Below are 18,026 nucleotides of genomic sequence, written 5' to 3' on the forward strand. Positions count from 1 at the left end.
AGTGGAGTAGTATTATGATTGAGAGTATATATACATGATCAAAAGGAATCACGTTTTTACCTAACCTCCTCCTGTTGGTAAATCACAAGGATGGATATCTTACCTTCTCCCTCACTAATTAATGCTCATGAATATCAGGTACTATTACTTTTACTTTTCTATTCTACATTGCTGATGCCGTCGTAATAGCAACATATCTGCGACCAACGCTCCTACTCCCACATATAATAACAGCAGGTCAGTTACATGTTTACTCCTCCAATCAACTTTTCCCACAAATAAAATTACTAACTCTTGTTCGGTAAAAGAATATATAGATATTTGTCATGTACTACGTACACCTGTCAATAACATATACAAATTACTTTATACATCATGCAACATGCTTTCTAATCTTTTTTGGGGCTTCTCTTCCTAATAAATAATCAGCATTTATCAAATCTAGCTAATGGGCACTAGTCTATACATTTTTTTTCCTTCCAATTCAGAACTATTCTCGTACTATACATATTATATACAACCAAGTAGTGCAGCTGAATTATGCAATGCATCGCTGATATAACTTGATGAAGACCTTAGCCACAGGGGTCTTTGGAACTGGGATCAATTTTCCCGCAGCAGCAAGAGGCCAACTGTAACGACAATAAACAAAGATGTTGAGATGTAGATGAGATTATCGCTAGTCAACTCCTTCCTTTCTACCATACCTGATAATACCAATGACAAGTGAAACCATCCATAATTTCCAACTCAGTCCAACCGTCGACGTAAATTTTCCAAGTAACTCAATGATAATGATCTGTTCAGTTGTATGGAGGGATATGAGAGTCAGTCACCAAGAATTCTAATCAGAATTTTATCCATTGCTCAAAAATCTATCACCTGAAGTATAAAAGTAGTTCCCACAACCCCAGTAAAGAGGGGATTTTTGGTCACGCCAGTAAAGACATTCATTTCATCTGGCTTTCGAGCATTAACCTCATTGAATATCTGTATTTCCATTTAAATTAGTTACATATCTGAGGCTTCATGTGTAATCTAGCCTTGAATAAGACAAGCGAACAAAGAACATTATCCATACAGAGAATAACCATTTAAAGAAATTACACACACATTTCTTTCTCCTAATTTGCACCAAGAATGCAAAAAGCTTACTTGGCAGAAAACAAATGCATTGAAAATTAAGGTATTCTTCACCATATTAGCATGTTTTGGGTCATCATTCTCTAAGCTGAGAATGCTCTTGCCCTGGAAATTGAGTAGAAGAAGGATTCCGATTTGGTAGAGAGCCTGCAGAAGAGAAAAATAAAGAATTTGTTTATACAAAATGTGGGCTATTAAACTTTCTGTTTTTACGGTGAACATAGCAAAGATAGAATGAAACAACAAATATCCTATATCAGTAAGGCCACAGACCTGAATAAGCAAGTTCCTCCACATGATATTTGTCACCAGAGGTTCCCTAAGTTTCACAAAAAATTATTAAGTGTCAAAGCATGTAAAAATCCTGAAAAAGATCTTGAGTCACAGTAAAATAAGCAAACCAACACTCCCCAATTATTTTTTTTTTAAGAAAACCAAGTGCACTGATAACTAGAAATTCACAATTCTAAATGTTAAAAAAGTCTCACATTGGTGGTTAATGAGACGGGCGGACTCCTTATAAGGCTTGGACAATCCTATTCACTTTGAGCTAGCTTTTGGGGTGTGAGTTAGACCTAAACCCTACTTTAACACCGTATCAGAGCCATTGGGCGTGAGGTGGGGTGTTAAAGAATGTCAAAAGTCCCATCATCGGTGGTTAATGAGATGGATGGACTCATTATAACGCATGTACAATCCTCCTCCCTTTGAGCTTGCTTTTGGGGTGTGAGTTAGGGCTAAGACCCAATTTAACATTAAAGAACCTCGAGTTTCCCATAGAAAGCATGTCTGAATAATTTTTCTTCACAAGAATTATATACTGAGCCGTGAACTAGAAAAACCATGAAATATTTAGGAAGGTGCAAGCCAAGTTTATTTTAGATAAAGAATCTGTCCCATGATGAATTTTATTCCTGCAAGTGAGGGGTTCTGAGATTAAATAAACAACACAGAAGCTAACATCTTGATGCACCTTTTGGAAAGAAGTGGATAAAAGTAGGTGCATAATATTTACACTAGGAGGGCTCTCATATTTAGTTGAACCATCATACGCGGAAGATGCCTATGAAAGACTTTGAATATCTCACATTCTGTGAAATGGAAAAAGATGCATCTAGCATAGAGGTAGTTTCATCACAATAATATAGAACACTTCAAGCTTACATTCACAGAAATTACAATAGATGTTCTGATCATGCACCATTTAGACCTCAAACTAGCAGGCTCTGTGGCATAATTCATTTTATGACAACTGCAAATCATAAAAAAAGTATCAAATATAAGGAGATAGAATGGTACATCCGAGTTGCTCACCTTCGACCAACAGGAGGTCTATGCATAAGATGGTCAGTTGGTGGTTCAGTAGCCAAAGCTAGTGCTCCCAGAGTATCCATAATGAGATTGACCCAAAGAAGCTGCAATAAGAGTATCCTTGAGCAAAACGAAAAAAGAAGAAGACTTCCAGCAAATAACTATATGTAAGTCCTTATTACCCACTGAATGATAAACATAGCACACGTATGTACTATATATCATTCTCAAAAAATATATACATACATATACATATTTATACCTATGAAATTACAATTTTATATACCCCTGCATCCGTGTAGGTCAAAAGATAGATAGACAGATAGAGAGAGAACCTGCACTGTGTTTAGAGGAACATCACCAGAAGAAACTGCTGCCACAACATTGATTACAAGAGCTGCGACATTAACAGTGAGCTGGAACTGAATGAATTTCTGAATATTTGCATAAACAGAACGACCCCAGCGTACAACCTACATTGAGATAAATTAAGTCAAGGACCACGGCTTTTCATTACGCTAGTACACTAAGACACCACAAACTTACACCAGCTGATACAACACAGATATGGATTAAAAAGACACATCATCTACTTCCTCGGTGTTTTGCTGCTTTCTCCAAGTTGTTAAATAAACATGGCTCAAAGGATGGGGTGCCAGTCCAAGAAGAATAATATCCACTAGGAAATTTGACGATGAGAAGGCAAAGGGATGCAATAATAAGATAAACAAGAAGCTTGCACTGCTTGTTTCTCGTAATCTGACTCCTCTTTTTTGCCCTTGCACTCCCTCTGTCACTTCATCGTTTAACAAAATATCTAAAAGATCTTTGATTTTCATGTTGACTTCCAAAATTTGATAAGCTAGTGTTACATTGTGTTTGCAAATCAATACAAGTTTAGAGTATATTCTAATGCCTACTGGTTAAAAGTGCTCAACATCTACATGCTTAATGCAAAATAATAAATTATGATCTCAGAATAAGTGGTCAAATTTTTAGAAGCACTATCTGTATTTCCAAGTCACCTTCACAAATTCAGCCAAATTACCTTTCAAGATCAAAATAAAAAATACAGAACATGAATACATGTCTGAGTTTTCATGTGCTTTTGACCTTCAAAACCCACCCTTCATAGTTCAAATAAATGTTCTCATCAGATTTCTGAAGTTCTGATGAATATGCTTATATTAACAGTGAAAAGACATACAAAAGCATTCACAACATCACATGTAGTTGAGGTGTAATGAAAGTTCAGACTAAGGATAATAAGTGATTTTTTTCCGAAATATTGGTCATTTTGATAGTAAAGGAGTTAGTAGATACAGAGTAACTAATCTCAGAATGACATTTTACATATCTCAGAGGCATTATAAGTTGGTACAATTCACCCTCTTTCACAGCTTTGTAAAAACATATCTATGAGTTTTTGACCTCAAAGCCCACCTCCATAGGCCCACAAATGTTCTCATCAGAATACTGAAGTTTATGATAAATGTGCAGTATTTTAATGATGAAAAGATTTAATAAGCATTTCTGGCATTGTACATAGTTGAGACCTATTATCACAAAAAGTAATTTTTAAAAATCAAACTAAACATTTTCTTCAAACACCAAAAGAGATTTTCCAACTCACCTTCACTACTGAAGCAAAATTATCATCCAAGATAATGATGTCAGAGCTTTCTTTTGCGACTTCTGTTCCTTGGATGCCCATGGAAAGGCCTATGTCGGCCTAAATATTGAAAGACAATGAAATTAACTAAACACAGAAAAATCACTAGACAATACAAAAATTAACATTGAAGAATTGCAGCTAATAAAGCATTCAAATAGAATAATGTAATTAGGCACAAAAAACTGCTATTCCAGACCATATACAGCACCTAAACTTTGGCAATATTATTAAACCCTGAACATCAAGTCATGGGTACATTACTTACACAGGAGAATAATTTATATTTGAGGTCTATCACAATACTCTGACGCAGATAAGACAGTGGTCCCATTGGAGATATGTAAGACTCCATAAATTTGAACCTTTCTACCAGGTCTAATACGGATTAAGAATCTCAAAAATCCCACAAAAACTGGAATGTGGAGACCACCTGAGGATTTTACAGACAAAGTAATTCAATGGACTAGGACGGTGTGGAAGCACGGTGAGCAAAGGGACAAAGGTCCAAAATGATTAAAGATTTTATAGTGCGACAATGACAACTAGAAATAATGCTTTTGTGTTACAAAGGAGGCTACAGACTAGTACCATATCAAATGGACATAATAATAAGTATAGGAAACGTCTCAGAAGTGATTTAAGGTCTAAGGAGAGCTAGCATAAAGTTGAAATTGGAAGCTATAGCACGAACTAAGTTTTTGATGAGCTCGCACAAGGTCCAACTTCAAACAAACATATCTACCCGCATGTAGACTTTTATGCACAAACCGTTCATCAATGAGCTCTATACAAAAATATATGTACGTTTTACTGAAGTGCAATCGAAATGGCTGGGGACACCACATGGCCCGCGTTGCGTTAAGACAAACTTCAGGAAGTCGATTCTTTTTCATCCATGCTGGCACCCCGCATCGTGGTAGGCTAAAAATATGCTTGTTTCTTCTATTTTTTGGTCTACAAAGTGAGAGAAAGAGGGGCATATGTTTGGACGATTTTGGAGCTTCTCTCTAGTTTTTCTCCCCCAAAGACCTCCTACATCAAGGTAAGATATTCCTTATCTAATTTCCTCACTTACTACATGATTAACTCATAGATTCTCATGCAGATTTTAGAACACTCAAGTTGCTTCCCAAGAATTCAAGTGAAGGATTTTGCAAGGGTTTCTTTCTAAAGGTAATACTTCACCCTCAAACTCTCATGCATTAATAATTGAGGATAACGTGAGTTTGTTTTAGTGTTGTAACTTATGGTTGTGGAATGGTGATGAGAAGCCATAAGTTTGTGGCTTTAGTTGATGAAAATGGTAGAGAATGGAAGAATTATTGCAGGTGAAATTGTGGGATGAGAGCGAATTTTTGGACTCATTGGCAATGAAGGAAGTTGTTATGTATGTTGTGAGAAATATAAAAAAAGAATGTTATTGAATTGTTGTTGTGTCTACATTGTTACATTGAGACCCTATTTATAGACCCTAGAATACAATCCTTTATCAAGTAGGATACTATTAAGTATTCCTATTCATATTCTAATAGGATTGTATAAACATATTCCTATTCTAATAGGATTGTATAAATCTATTCCTATTCTAATAGGATTGTATAAACCTATTCCTGTTTTAATAGGATTATATAAACTTATTCCTATTCTAACATATCTAAATTCGGTTGTAGTGTCATTTTTTTGACAAGGGGAAGGGTTGTTGGATGAAAAAACACCATTAGTGGAGGTTGTAGAGATTCATACTCAGTGCCTAGGCACCCTCCAAATGGGATATCACATCTTTGAGAGGGAGGCAAGAAAAAAGTATTAGGAAAAGATAAAACGAAAGACGAAGGAGAGAAGATCTCCATCATGCATCCTTCAACATCCTATGTGTTCCTTTTCTTTACTTGTTAAGGTTTAGCAAAGACAATGCTAATTCTTTGATATTCGGCAGTAGATTTAGTTAAGTAAGAAGCTTAGATATAAAAGGTGCTTAATATTTGATGGTTTTAAAAATATTTTTATCTTTGTTCCTCGTTAAATTATGCATATTTTATGATATTGATGTATTCCTCATGTTTAGTGAAGTTGAAATACTTGCCCAATTGTATTTGAAGGGACAACATCTAACCGGGTTTGGATGAAAGAAGTAGAATGCAACGCTACTCAGGAAATCAGAAAATGACAAATTTAAATAAACTCCTAGCTTTTTTTTCTTCTTTTTTTGTGGATAAAGTGCTAATATTAAGAGGAGCTTACTAGATCATCCTGCATCTTGGACAAAACTAGATTAGTCACTAAAGGGGCATTCAAATGTAGGAAATAGAAGGCAGTCAATGCTACACATAATAGCAATAGAACATTAGGGAGTTCCACCAATTTATGAGATCGGTTCCATATGACCAAGTCTACACTGAAGCCATCCTTAATGATTAGAAAAGCTTAAAGTACGAAATATAACAAAAACAATGATTATAACTCAGGCAATGAGTATTTTGAAACACTCGTTATTAAATCCTTCAATAACAAAATGAGGTTTAGTTGAACCCCTAACCTTCATTTACTATTAAATTTTCCTTAAGTTCGCCTCTTGTATATTGAGTTCTCTCTGCATCATGTTCTTCTTCTTCTTTTTAATTTATAGTGACCGACCAAATTTCAATCGTTTATTGCTCAAGTGGCATAGGATCAAAACCACTTCTTCTTAAAGTTTGTTTTAGTGCTCAGAGACCAAATGTGTACAAGGATCAGCAAGTGAAGACTCAAAAAGCAGAAGAAAACTAAACAATTGAATAAACGGAAAGTGATAAGAAGGTCATCACACCTCATGCAGTGCAGGAGCATCATTAGTTCCATCTCCAGTAACAGCAACGACTTCCCCTAGTTTACGCAGAGTTTGCACAAGCAAAAGCTTGTCACTTGGTGATGACCTTCCCATAACCTAGAAACCAGTTTTCTACTTTTAACAAGATGTGCCAACATACAAATGGAGATACAAGTAGATTAAATATATAAATCAGTTATTATCTCTTCATGGATAACATACCGACATTCTGTTTGCAACTTGTTCTCTCTCCTTCTCAGACAACTCACGGAAGGTTTTCCCCTCAATAACTTCAAATTCTGTGACTTCAGTATTTGAACTTAAAATTCCACACTCCAAGGCAATTGCTCTAGCTGTTTGAATATTATCTCCAGTTACCATCCGCACCTAAAGGTTCTCAAGAGTAAAGTTTTTGCTTATAAGAACAAATGCTTAAGCTAAATGCATTCCAGATCTCCTCAAATTAGAAGTCACGGTCATGTGGCTAAATGTGCACACCCAACCATGACATACTGTACTATATGCATCCTGAAATGGCTAATAATTGAAATATTTTAAACCATTCAAGACCTACCAAATTTCCAATAAATTACCTGTAAAGAGGAAGATAGATTTTGATAGAATAAACATAAAACATTAGTATACTTAACTGGTTCAAAGTGTTTGAAAATAGGTTCAATTAATTAAAAGAAAACACCTTGGACCAAGTAAAAGTCTTCTTGCTGACAAAGTAAGATACGATTATATAGTCGATCATTTCACCTTATTAGCTACTATTACATCCAAACAAAAAGATTACCTTAACACCAGAATCACTGCACTGTCTCACTGCATCTTTGACACCTGGACGACAAGGATCCTATGTAAAAAGGAAAATAAAGATGAATGAGAACATGCAAAACAACTCACGAAAAATTAAATACTGCACACAAATATGTATCATGTCAAATAGTTTTTTCATAAGGTGGTGTCTCAGACAGCTGGGCCATACACTCTATCCATCTCATTTTCCATATCAGTTTTAGTTTAGTTGTCCACGAAGATTAGAAGTCAATTTAATATATTATACTTTAACAGTATTACTCTATCAAATGCCTTGAGATCTATCTATTTATTTTTTTAGTTCTATTTTTCAATAGGATTTGACATCATTTAATCCTATGATAACTTCAATTAATGTTAACACATATGTTTTAAATAGAATATTTTTTTTGAACTGACGTTTTAAAAAGAATATTCAAACCATTTTCTCTTAAACCCCACGATAGTTGAGCCAGGTGAAACTTGAAAGAGGAGTAGGATGGTGGGAGTACCTGTGCTGCAGACATGAGATTGTGAAGTAATCAAAGGATATGGTAAGTATTTGTCATAAATTACAACTACCAGGTAGACAAACTTGAGATGAGAGAGGACACGAGCAGAACAATATTCAAGAGACTATATACACCTCAATTACACGACCTTACATAACATGCACCTTTATTTTATTTTGAGCTGCAAAAGTATGATTAAGAATATGTACCTTTATACCGAGTATAGCAAGCAAAATAAGGTCATCTTCTGGTAGAATCCATTGAGCCAGTTGTTCTTCATCAGTTGGAACCTCATTCACATTACAAGTTTGGTATGCAATGGCAACACACCTCAAACTTTTTGCTGCCATATCTTCAATGGCTTCTTTCAAAAAATCCTGCAGCCAACATAATTACTAAAAAGAGATGAAAGGATAAAGTCTGCACTAAAGTGTCCTTTTGTGATTCATAATTTTTCTCAAGTTTTTAATGGCCGGATTTAGGACAACATAATGTCAACAGAAAGTAGTCCTATCTCAATTTTATCAAAATTTTCTCTCTTAGAAAGTAGTCCTAACTTCTTCCAACCTTCTCCTTTTCAATGGATTGCAAGCAGCCATTTGAATCAAGGTATCCAGTACAAGATGCCAGTATAATTTCAGCTGCACCTTTCCAATGCATATGAACTTGAGAGCCACTCTGCAAAAGAAGAAAGAAAAATCATTAAATATGCGATTAATAACCTCATGCATGTGCAGATAATTAAAAAGTTCATCCACTCAAATATATAGATTAAAGGAAATCAGAAGTGTGCATCAACAGAAGAAACTATAATGTGAGCCATAAAGAAAACAAGAAAGAATGAACTTGAAAATCCAAAGAGGCCACAGCGCCTCTGCTAGCTCTTATCCTAGGAAGCCCTTATTTCATGAGATTATGTACCTGAATGTCATAGTCCAAAAACTAACTCTATGCTGATTTATCACCGGATAATCATACAATCAGGTGACACGAATGCTACAACGGATCCTAGGTCAGTCCGAAGGAATCACTAGCAGTGGGGCTTATTATATATATCATTTCTAGGAATTTTCTATTCTTAAACCCTGAGGACTGTTTGATACGATCTTTTGATATGAAACACAAGTAGATTATAACTTAGCCTACGACATCTCGCGAAGAGATAACTTGTTGCAGTACATCATCCCACAAACACTTACATGCAGACTACAACTTTGATTCTTGATTTTAGCACTTGAAGCCTCACAAGGTAGGTTTTAATTATTTAACTAGTTAGGAAAAGAAATATCACAATATGTTTCTCCATTAAACTACTTATGTGGAGCAATAAATCCCTCTAAATGGGCATAATTACGCATAATTTTAAATTAAAGAAACCTTGGCAAAGCGAACAGGACTATGAAGCAGCAAGCACTCGAATATCAGATAAGTCGATTACCTGCTCTCTAACTACAACACCTCCTCTCTTCTTTGTAGAATTAAAAGGAGAGACATGAAGAACTATGGATTGTGATCTGACAACATCGAACTTCATTCCAATCTGAGTAAATTGTGCATTAGTTGAATAAGCAGATTTTGTTGATTTATATCAGTAAACGGAAAAACAAGTTGTTAATACTACCTTGACGCCCCATGAAAGAATGGCTTTTTCAGTGGGAGAGCCTGAAACCTCTGTTCCCTTGCCATCCTACGAAGAGGGAACTGAGTCAAAAATAGAATGAACCAAAGGTAGTATATACATGCATGCCAAAGTAAACAAGAACATTGATTAGATAACAAAATAAAATTAGAAGTATTGAGCATGGTGAGGGAGGGAAAGATAAAGAGGTGCAAAGCAGTTGATCCAAATACTACTGTGAATGTGCAATTAGAAAGACAATGCATGTTTTTTCCTTTGAAGAGTTGATCTGTGGGGACTTATATTGAAGAGCATTTTGAGTAAATGTCATCTAAGAAGACTATTGCGAATTCTCATCTCAAACTTTATCATGAATGTCTGTCACCCTAAAGCCATCAAAATACATGGCACATGTATGAGGAGAGGCAGAGATAATTTAGGGAGCGACAAGGAAACAGGGTGAATACCTTAGAAGTAAAGACACTGCCAGATGTATTCTGAGTTATGCCCTCATCCAGAAGAGAAGAAACAGCTGAATGCAACTGTGAACCATCTTCAGGTGAGTCGAGCTTCTTTTTCCCGACATAGGCTTCTACGACTGTCATCTGCACAAACACGAGCATATAAGTCATCATATAATTTGTGAATCAGTGTAAATATGTAACTGAAGTTGTCAATTTAAGATCAAAAGCATGAACCAGCAGCGTAACCTGATTCAGAGTCAGTGTTCCAGTTTTATCACTACAAATAGTTGTAGCAGAGCCCATAGTTTCACAAGCTGAAAGTCTGCGCACCTGCAAATTAATCAAAGAAAACTATTTCATGCATGATTATCATAGTATCAACATCCTTATATATTTAACTAAATAATCAAACAGATATAGCAAAGGAGGAAAGACATATGTACCAAAGCCTTGTCAGCCATCATTTTCTTCATTGAGCATGCTAAACTGTCACAACATTTAGAGCAGGCAATGATTTAAGAGGATTATAAGGCACATGAAAATTAAGTCAACAGTGTCGAGTAAGAAGCACTTTTTTGATACTTACGTCAATGTAACAGCTAAAGGAAGACCTTCAGGGACAGCAACAACCACAATTGTGACCTGAAAATAACTTATTGCATTAGATAGATGACTCGAATTGTAGGTACTGAATCTGTCAGACACTTAATGTCTTCCATGAACAACAAAACATGGACTAATAGTTTTATACAAAAAATACAACCATTGATTATTGGAGACTGAAACAGAATCAAAGTATTAAATCATGTGGGCACTTTTAACAGATTGTTGAATCCATTTTGGATCATTTTTTTCCCTCTTTAAAATTTATCGACACTTAAGTTTGGCCATTGAACAATGTGGAGTCCAGTGTTATCAAAGGTGAAAAGCGCAAAAAAGCTCTAAGGTCTGATGGAGCTTTAAGCACAAAAAGTGTGGCTAAGAAAAGTGCAAAGGGACAAAATTTACAAATATATATGTTTACTCTAAGACTAATAATTATAAACATGTATGACAAATATATGACCATAGAAAATGAAAAAAACATTATGATAAAGTGAAATATCAATTGTTTACTATCACTTCTTCCGAAGAGGCTCACTGGCAAACTTTGTCTTAGAACCTTGATGACGATATTGAAGCGCATATAAAGCGAGTTGAAGCCCTCAACACGTTATGAGCCTCGCTTTAGGGCTTAAGTGCGCCTTTAAGAAACACTGGTGGAGTCTTAGAGTATATTGTCCAAAAAAGGGGACCATTTTAAATACACATTGTTTAGGAACACATCTCATCCTTTCTCTTTGTTTTTTGGGCAATACAAGTCTATGCAGGAAAGTTTACTTAAAAATCTCAAAACTCCACTTTGTGGGCCTCATTGAGAAAATGTAGAAGAAAGGATAGAACATTTATAACAAAGAATAAATACAATTTATATACTACGTTAAGTTCTAATTATATGCATACACAAAGGGGATATAGAGAACTCGTATAGCTGACCACAACTAGTTTAGGGTTCAAGCGTGTAGTCGATTGATTAATATATGACAAGACTCCACTTCTACACTCATTGATAGGTTATAAATGCATGTTACTTTTTTTGAGAACTAAAAAAAAAAAGGGCCCTCTGTTGTGTGTCTGTTCAATCTAACCCAGATATCTCACTAGAATCTTATCTTCCATGTCAATAATCCTGATTGGACATGACAAATAGCTTTCTGAACTACATACAGAACCTAAGAGCAGTGAAAATCAATAGAAAAAGGCTTTATCGATTCTTAGGTAGTGGACCTAAAATTTGCAACTCCACTGGTGTCCATTGGAATCCATAATATTTATAGTGCCTAAAGGGCAAAGCCTGTTCGATAAAACTTAAAAACATTGATCAGCAAGAACTTACAGCTGCAGTGATGATATGTACAACTCCATCCATTGTTTTACCAACACTGGTCTGTCCATGAACAAACTGGGTAGTCCCATCTGGATTTTTGCTATGCCCAGTGAAGAACCTGGGGGACAGAATATTTAAGTCATATGCAATATTTAGCATGAAACCATACAGAGAAGCTTTGGAAGGGAGCAAAATTTTCACCTGCTCAAAAGAACAATGAGCACAAAGAGAGCAACAGCAAGGCCAACAATGCCGATAAAGGTGGCAACCCCATTCAAACGCACCTGCCATATTGTAATTGAAAAGCTAAACACAGAATGGATATAACAAGTAGAGAAACTGATGATGATGGACAGCACATTCTAATATAACCTGCAAAGGAGTTTCTTCACCAGTATCCTCTGATATACTCGCCATCAACAATCCCCATTCAGTATTGATTCCTACACCAGTTACCTAAATAAAAATATATGTTTAAGAAGATAAAGATGAGGGAGCTTTGTTTTTAATATAGAACAGGAGACGGTCTTTCAATATGAGATGTTTGGATAAAATTTAGCTGAAGTTGAAACAAAAAGAGTAATTATACATGTTTGTACATGAATTTCACTTGGAAAAGAAAGTTGAAGTTTTGTGAGTGGACTATTATTTCATTTGAAATACATCAAATCAGTTTTCCAACTTATATTATCTATTTCAAGAAATATTGAATCGAATTGTAAGACAAACATCGGTTTGTAAATAATAATTTGTGTTTTAGTTTGGATAATGAAATAAAATTTATGGCCAAATGGGAAACAATGTCTAAAATTTCATCTGCTCCAAATAGAAATTAGCTCTTAAATCCTCAAAGGGATTGGGGAGATCGGAATAAAAGAAACAAAGAAAGAAATAAGATGATCTTACAAGCATGGTTCCAGCACCATCTGCTACCTTGCAACCAGCCATCAAGAAAGGTGCCTTTTGATTTTTGTTTACCTTTAAAAATGATATGATATTTAAGATCATTTGGATCAATGAGCTTACACATACTATGCATGAAGGTCAAACCAACTTACAATCTTGCTTTCACCAGTCATGCTAGACTCATCAATTGCCAGAGAATGACCAGAGATCAAGACTCCATCTGCAGGAACCTGAAAGAATACCAAAGCTTTATCTCTTTGATCAGAAAATGACTAGAGAAGAGGCAGAAAAATCTACATAGCCATCTTTACCTGATCGCCTATCCTGAGAGGAACAAAATCACCAACAACAATTTCGTATATTGAAATTTTATCCCTTCTGCCGTCTCTTATAACCTTTATAGATCATTTTGAAGCAGTTAATTTTTCATGTATACGATAAGGATCGTAATTAATATAATTGTCACGGGGCTATGGTTCATAAACTGCAATTACCTCTACTTGGATATTTCGTTTTTCTTCATTTAAGTTCTGAAATCGCAAGGACTGTCTGTAGTCACTTGTTGCTAAATGAAAATTTACAAAACAAAATTAATTAAATCAAAGATGTAGTAGTAAATAAGGATTGGTAGGGAATAATGCCCCCGCCCCCCACCACATGGGTTCTATCAATGAACTATACACCTCAATCACGAAATATACAAACAAACCCAGAAAACAAGATGGGAGCTTGCAAATCCACTCTGAAAAGCTAGGACAAGTTAATTTATGAAGAAAAAAAAGGCACGAGGAGAACTACATAAATTGAACTCTCCTTTCAAAGAAAAAGGAAAGAAAGCTACATTATGATGATCAATTAGCAGGATTGCAACTCATGAATTGTTAAATTGCAATACTCACATAACACACCTCACCCCAGAAATTCAAGACTAGGAATAATAAACAGCTACCCTTTTTGTTACCAAGAAAGAAGAGAAGAAGATTGATTTGATAATAGAGTAAACATAATTAAACTTCAGAACAAAATAAGTGAATAGCTCTTGAAGAATATTAAAGAACCTTTTTCATTGTAAAGAGAAACAGAATAATCAATTTATTTGATAGGAAGGAAAATGCGTGTAAGAATGCAACTTGTTATCTGGAGAACTAAAGCTACTATTAGCAAACAGAAGAAAGAAACTATATTTTAGCAACCGAAATATTAATTGAATATGATTAATAATCTGCTACATGAATCTGATAAGGCTTGACCAAGCTAAACACGTGAATAGAGAGAGAGAGAGAGAGAGAGAGAGAGAGAAGAAAGTATAAATAGCAAATTAAGCTGCAGCTATGAGTTTTATCAGTTTCCTGAAATTCTGAGAGGTTGATATCTTTAGTCTGATTCTATTAGTTTCATGGTTTTCTTGAATGTTAATGAATATTCTTCAATTTGTTCCAGTAGTCAATACAAATTTAGTAACCTGGGATTGACAAAAGAGAAAGCAGCCAAGCCATTGTAGAGTTTAATGAATTCTATAACTCCATTCACTTGGATTAGAAGTAGTAGACAAACAAGAAGCAAAGTAATTACCTGTTACAAAATAGCAGGTAGAATTTAATGACTTATAAAATCCATTCACTTGGATAAGAAGAAGTAGACAAACAAGAACCATAGAAATTACCTGTTACAAAAATAACAAGAAGTACGGCAAAAGTTATGCTTCCACCATCATACCATCCTTCTTTCAGGCCCTGTATAAATAATCATGAATGGAACTTTTAGTAACAATCATCATTAAATATAACATCATCTTCTGATTTCCTAAAATAATCAAGGACCATCATTAATTTTCCATTCTATACATGCTTCTGTTTGGTAAAGAAATGGACATGAACCTAACTTAATCTGCCCAAGACCATATAAGGAGTCCAAGTACTTATCTCACAAACAATGTGGGATTCAACACCATCACCACCCCTCGCACGCTCAATACTGGACATATCTGCTTTATTTTTTCCTAAAATGAGGTCTATACTGGTTGATAGACGTCAAATTGACAACTCGGAAATATCCAGATATTTCGCACTTCCCAATAAAAGGTTAAAGATAGGCTATAGGGGGGAAAAAGATAGAAAAATGCAGAGTTTTTAACATCAAATAGAAGAACCTATAATATAAAGAGCAAAGTACCTTTGTGTGTATTCCAAGTGCCAGTGATAGTACAGCAGCTACAATTAAGATGATGAGAGTCAGATCTTGCCAAGCCTCCCAAAGGAATCTCTACAAAGAATAAAGATAATAGTTACATCTCACTTCTCCTTACAGAAATCAGTTCAACAAGACAACTTGGGAGAAACTAATACCAAGTAACTGCGACCCTTTTTCATGGGATACGTATTTGCCCCAAATACATTTTTTCTTTTTGACAATTCAATATCATCATCAGCAATTCCTGAATCAACATCTGTTTTCAACTTCTCTGATAAGCCTTTGGCCTGAAGATGTCAACATCAATATCAGAATGCCGATATAGATGAGTCCCTACTAGTAGCATGGTTTTATGTAAGATAACTAAAACTCAGTGAAGTTAACTTACTCCTCCGTATTGTTGCAGTGCAGAAAGATTGTGATCCCTAGTCACTGAAGCTAGCTGTTCAAGTGAAATTCCATAGTCACCACGAGGAGGTAGAGGAGCAACTTCGGTACCCAACACTAGAAAATAGAACAGATACCAAAAACAAAGCAAATGACAGAGTTTAAGGTACGTTGTTACTTGTACGAATAGTTCGTATCTAAGCGACCTACAGTTAAAGACAGAGACGTAAAGTTAACTATATCCTTAAATTCATTTGATGTTCAAGATATTGAAACTTCGGCTAGCACTTTGTCTGTCTACCATAAAATTAGCTTGAGGCAGCTTGGCTACCCTGTATGTGCTTCCAAAAGAAGTGTGAAACAATAGAACATAGTAGATCAAAATTATCATTTTTTTTTCCTTGTTTACTTCAACAAAGAATAGAATTATGGGCTCAGAAGATAGATTTCTTGATTAACAAATCTAGCAACCATGAGACAAAATGACTGCGCTAACTTCAGTTTTGCACCAAACAGGTCGAATGTGATGAAAATATTTACCTAGAAAAGAAGAAGACTTTTACAAGTAAACGATCTCGGTTGTTAGAAGAAAAGAGGATGAGGGGGTGAGACAGGCAGAGAGTTGGCAAGCAATGAGTTAAGAAATAAAGCAGCTACGTTTACAGATGTATCAATCAAAAGAAAAAAAGAGTTGAGAATTTTTCATGTGATGGATGCTTTTCTGGGAATGTATATTGTCCATTTAATAGTATACATTCAATCCGAAATGTCAGTGATGCATGAGCACCAGTTATTTTACCAGTGTTATGCAAGGGAAGCGGCAATATTTGGTAGATATTGAAGATAAAGCATTAGTTGAAAAGGATTTGCAAAGTATATACCAATAGCTCGTTGTCCAGCAAGTTTAAAAAGTAGTGCGGCCTACAAAAGCAAAGCAGGGATGGTGAGATATTCATTAAATCAATCAAAAGAAGAGGGTAGAAATGAATTTGATCATTACTCTTATGACTTGAGCATGTGCTCTGATCATCCTTCTTCTTTGTTCTTTCTCTTGGGCTTTTCTCAAGTCGAGAGTATACCTAAATCGGCGTGAAGCATTAAGCACAAGTGCAGCTTCCTGTGAGTGATGAGAAAGATGTTAGGATATTAATGCGTGAATAGAGAAAAATGTACTAGTTTAACGCAAATTATGATATGAGATGGAGATGATCAACTGTGTCAACACATGAAAATGAAAATGAAAATTTCAATTACCCTCCAGCGTTTAAGAGCGTGGAAAGATACATTCTTGGTATTGGGAATGTGGAAAAGATCAGAGAAGTGGTGTTGGGGAGAAGAGTTGAGATGGGAGGAGCCGGCTTCCAGGTCCATGGTTGGAGCAGTCGTCAGATGCCACCACTCTCAGATATATATAGTAAATGAGAGAGAGAGATACATACATCCTTTGTATTTGTAGTGAGAGGAGGAAGAGCCAAAAATCATGTAATATGAGGTCGAGCGACTATACAGGGAAACCACAAACCTTGATTTGGGGTTTTGCCCAAAAACCGTTTTCTATTTCAGGGTTTTCGCGCAAAGGATGGGTTTTTTGCTTTACCACCATCACTTCATGTGATGCTCACACCAACATTCTCCTATCAAAATTAATACATTAATTTCTTTCATAAAATTTCATTAATAGTTTAATAGGAAACTTTTTTTTTTATCATTAATTTATTTCTTTATTCATTTGCACCACATACCATTGTATGCTAGCTAGTTTGAGATATAATATTTTGATAAATATAGCTGGTAAATGGCTTAGTTAGCTGCATTTTTCTTGTAATGTAGATGTAGTAGTTAAGTCTCTGTATAAATAATAATGCATTTTGGCTTAGCAATTGTGTCTCTCACATCAACACTATTTCAGATTTACATTTAGACCTTATTTTGTGAAATCTCATCATCAACCATTTATATGTATGTATTTTTCGGAGAGAACTTTAGACAAAAAGTTCCATGCATATAATGACATTCAAATGTTTCTTTTCACATATATATACATATATGGATGTCATTGTTGAAACAAAAGTGTTACATACATTACAGCGAATTAAGCATTCATGTATTTTGGGCTCTGTCAACAAGAAAAAGTCTTTCAACTTATTCATACCATAATGTGACATGACTTCCATCATCATCCTTCTGCTGCTATAAATAGAATATCAGAAAACTACTGTAACTAATCTTGTACCAGCTTCACGCCGTTGAAGTCTGCAATATAAAAGTATTAACACATGTACTAAG

The 18,026-nt window shown here is 35.2% G+C and overlaps 1 protein-coding gene across 4 annotated transcripts; it reads right to left on the reverse strand.

Moving 5' to 3' along the window:
* Window positions 1-294: 294 nt before the first annotated feature.
* On the reverse strand, window positions 295-17,399 carry LOC101265214 (calcium-transporting ATPase 9, plasma membrane-type). Of its 4 annotated transcripts, none has more exons than XR_003246183.2 (33): window positions 16,995-17,393; window positions 16,741-16,857; window positions 16,622-16,661; window positions 15,742-15,857; window positions 15,509-15,640; window positions 15,336-15,425; window positions 14,827-14,896; window positions 13,658-13,728; window positions 13,475-13,558; window positions 13,316-13,393; window positions 13,164-13,235; window positions 12,630-12,713; window positions 12,459-12,541; window positions 12,267-12,375; window positions 10,917-10,972; window positions 10,774-10,816; window positions 10,577-10,660; window positions 10,334-10,471; window positions 9,870-9,935; window positions 9,687-9,788; window positions 8,816-8,926; window positions 8,458-8,625; window positions 7,735-7,794; window positions 7,158-7,322; window positions 6,936-7,052; window positions 4,088-4,186; window positions 2,790-2,927; window positions 2,458-2,558; window positions 1,417-1,462; window positions 1,156-1,290; window positions 883-1,043; window positions 708-799; window positions 295-632 (listed from the first exon to the last, which is right to left on the reverse strand). XR_003246183.2 is itself a non-coding variant. In XM_026030247.2 (33 exons), the coding sequence occupies exons 5-33, from the start codon at window positions 15,530-15,532 to the stop codon at window positions 539-541; spliced, it is 2,688 nt and encodes an 895-aa protein (XP_025886032.1). In that variant the 5' UTR covers window positions 15,533-15,640; window positions 15,742-15,795; window positions 16,622-16,661; window positions 16,741-16,857; window positions 16,995-17,399; the 3' UTR covers window positions 295-538. The 4 variants fall into 4 exon arrangements, 3 of the variants coding, with proteins under 3 accessions (XP_025886032.1, XP_010318439.1, XP_004235507.1); XM_026030247.2 differs by having other exon boundaries at window positions 883-990; window positions 15,742-15,795; window positions 16,995-17,399; XM_010320137.4 differs by having other exon boundaries at window positions 883-990; window positions 1,198-1,290.
* Between the last annotated feature and the right edge of the window lie 627 nt (window positions 17,400-18,026).

Source organism: Solanum lycopersicum, chromosome 3 (assembly GCF_036512215.1).
Source record: "Solanum lycopersicum chromosome 3, SLM_r2.1".
NCBI classification, from domain to species: domain Eukaryota; kingdom Viridiplantae; phylum Streptophyta; class Magnoliopsida; order Solanales; family Solanaceae; genus Solanum; species Solanum lycopersicum.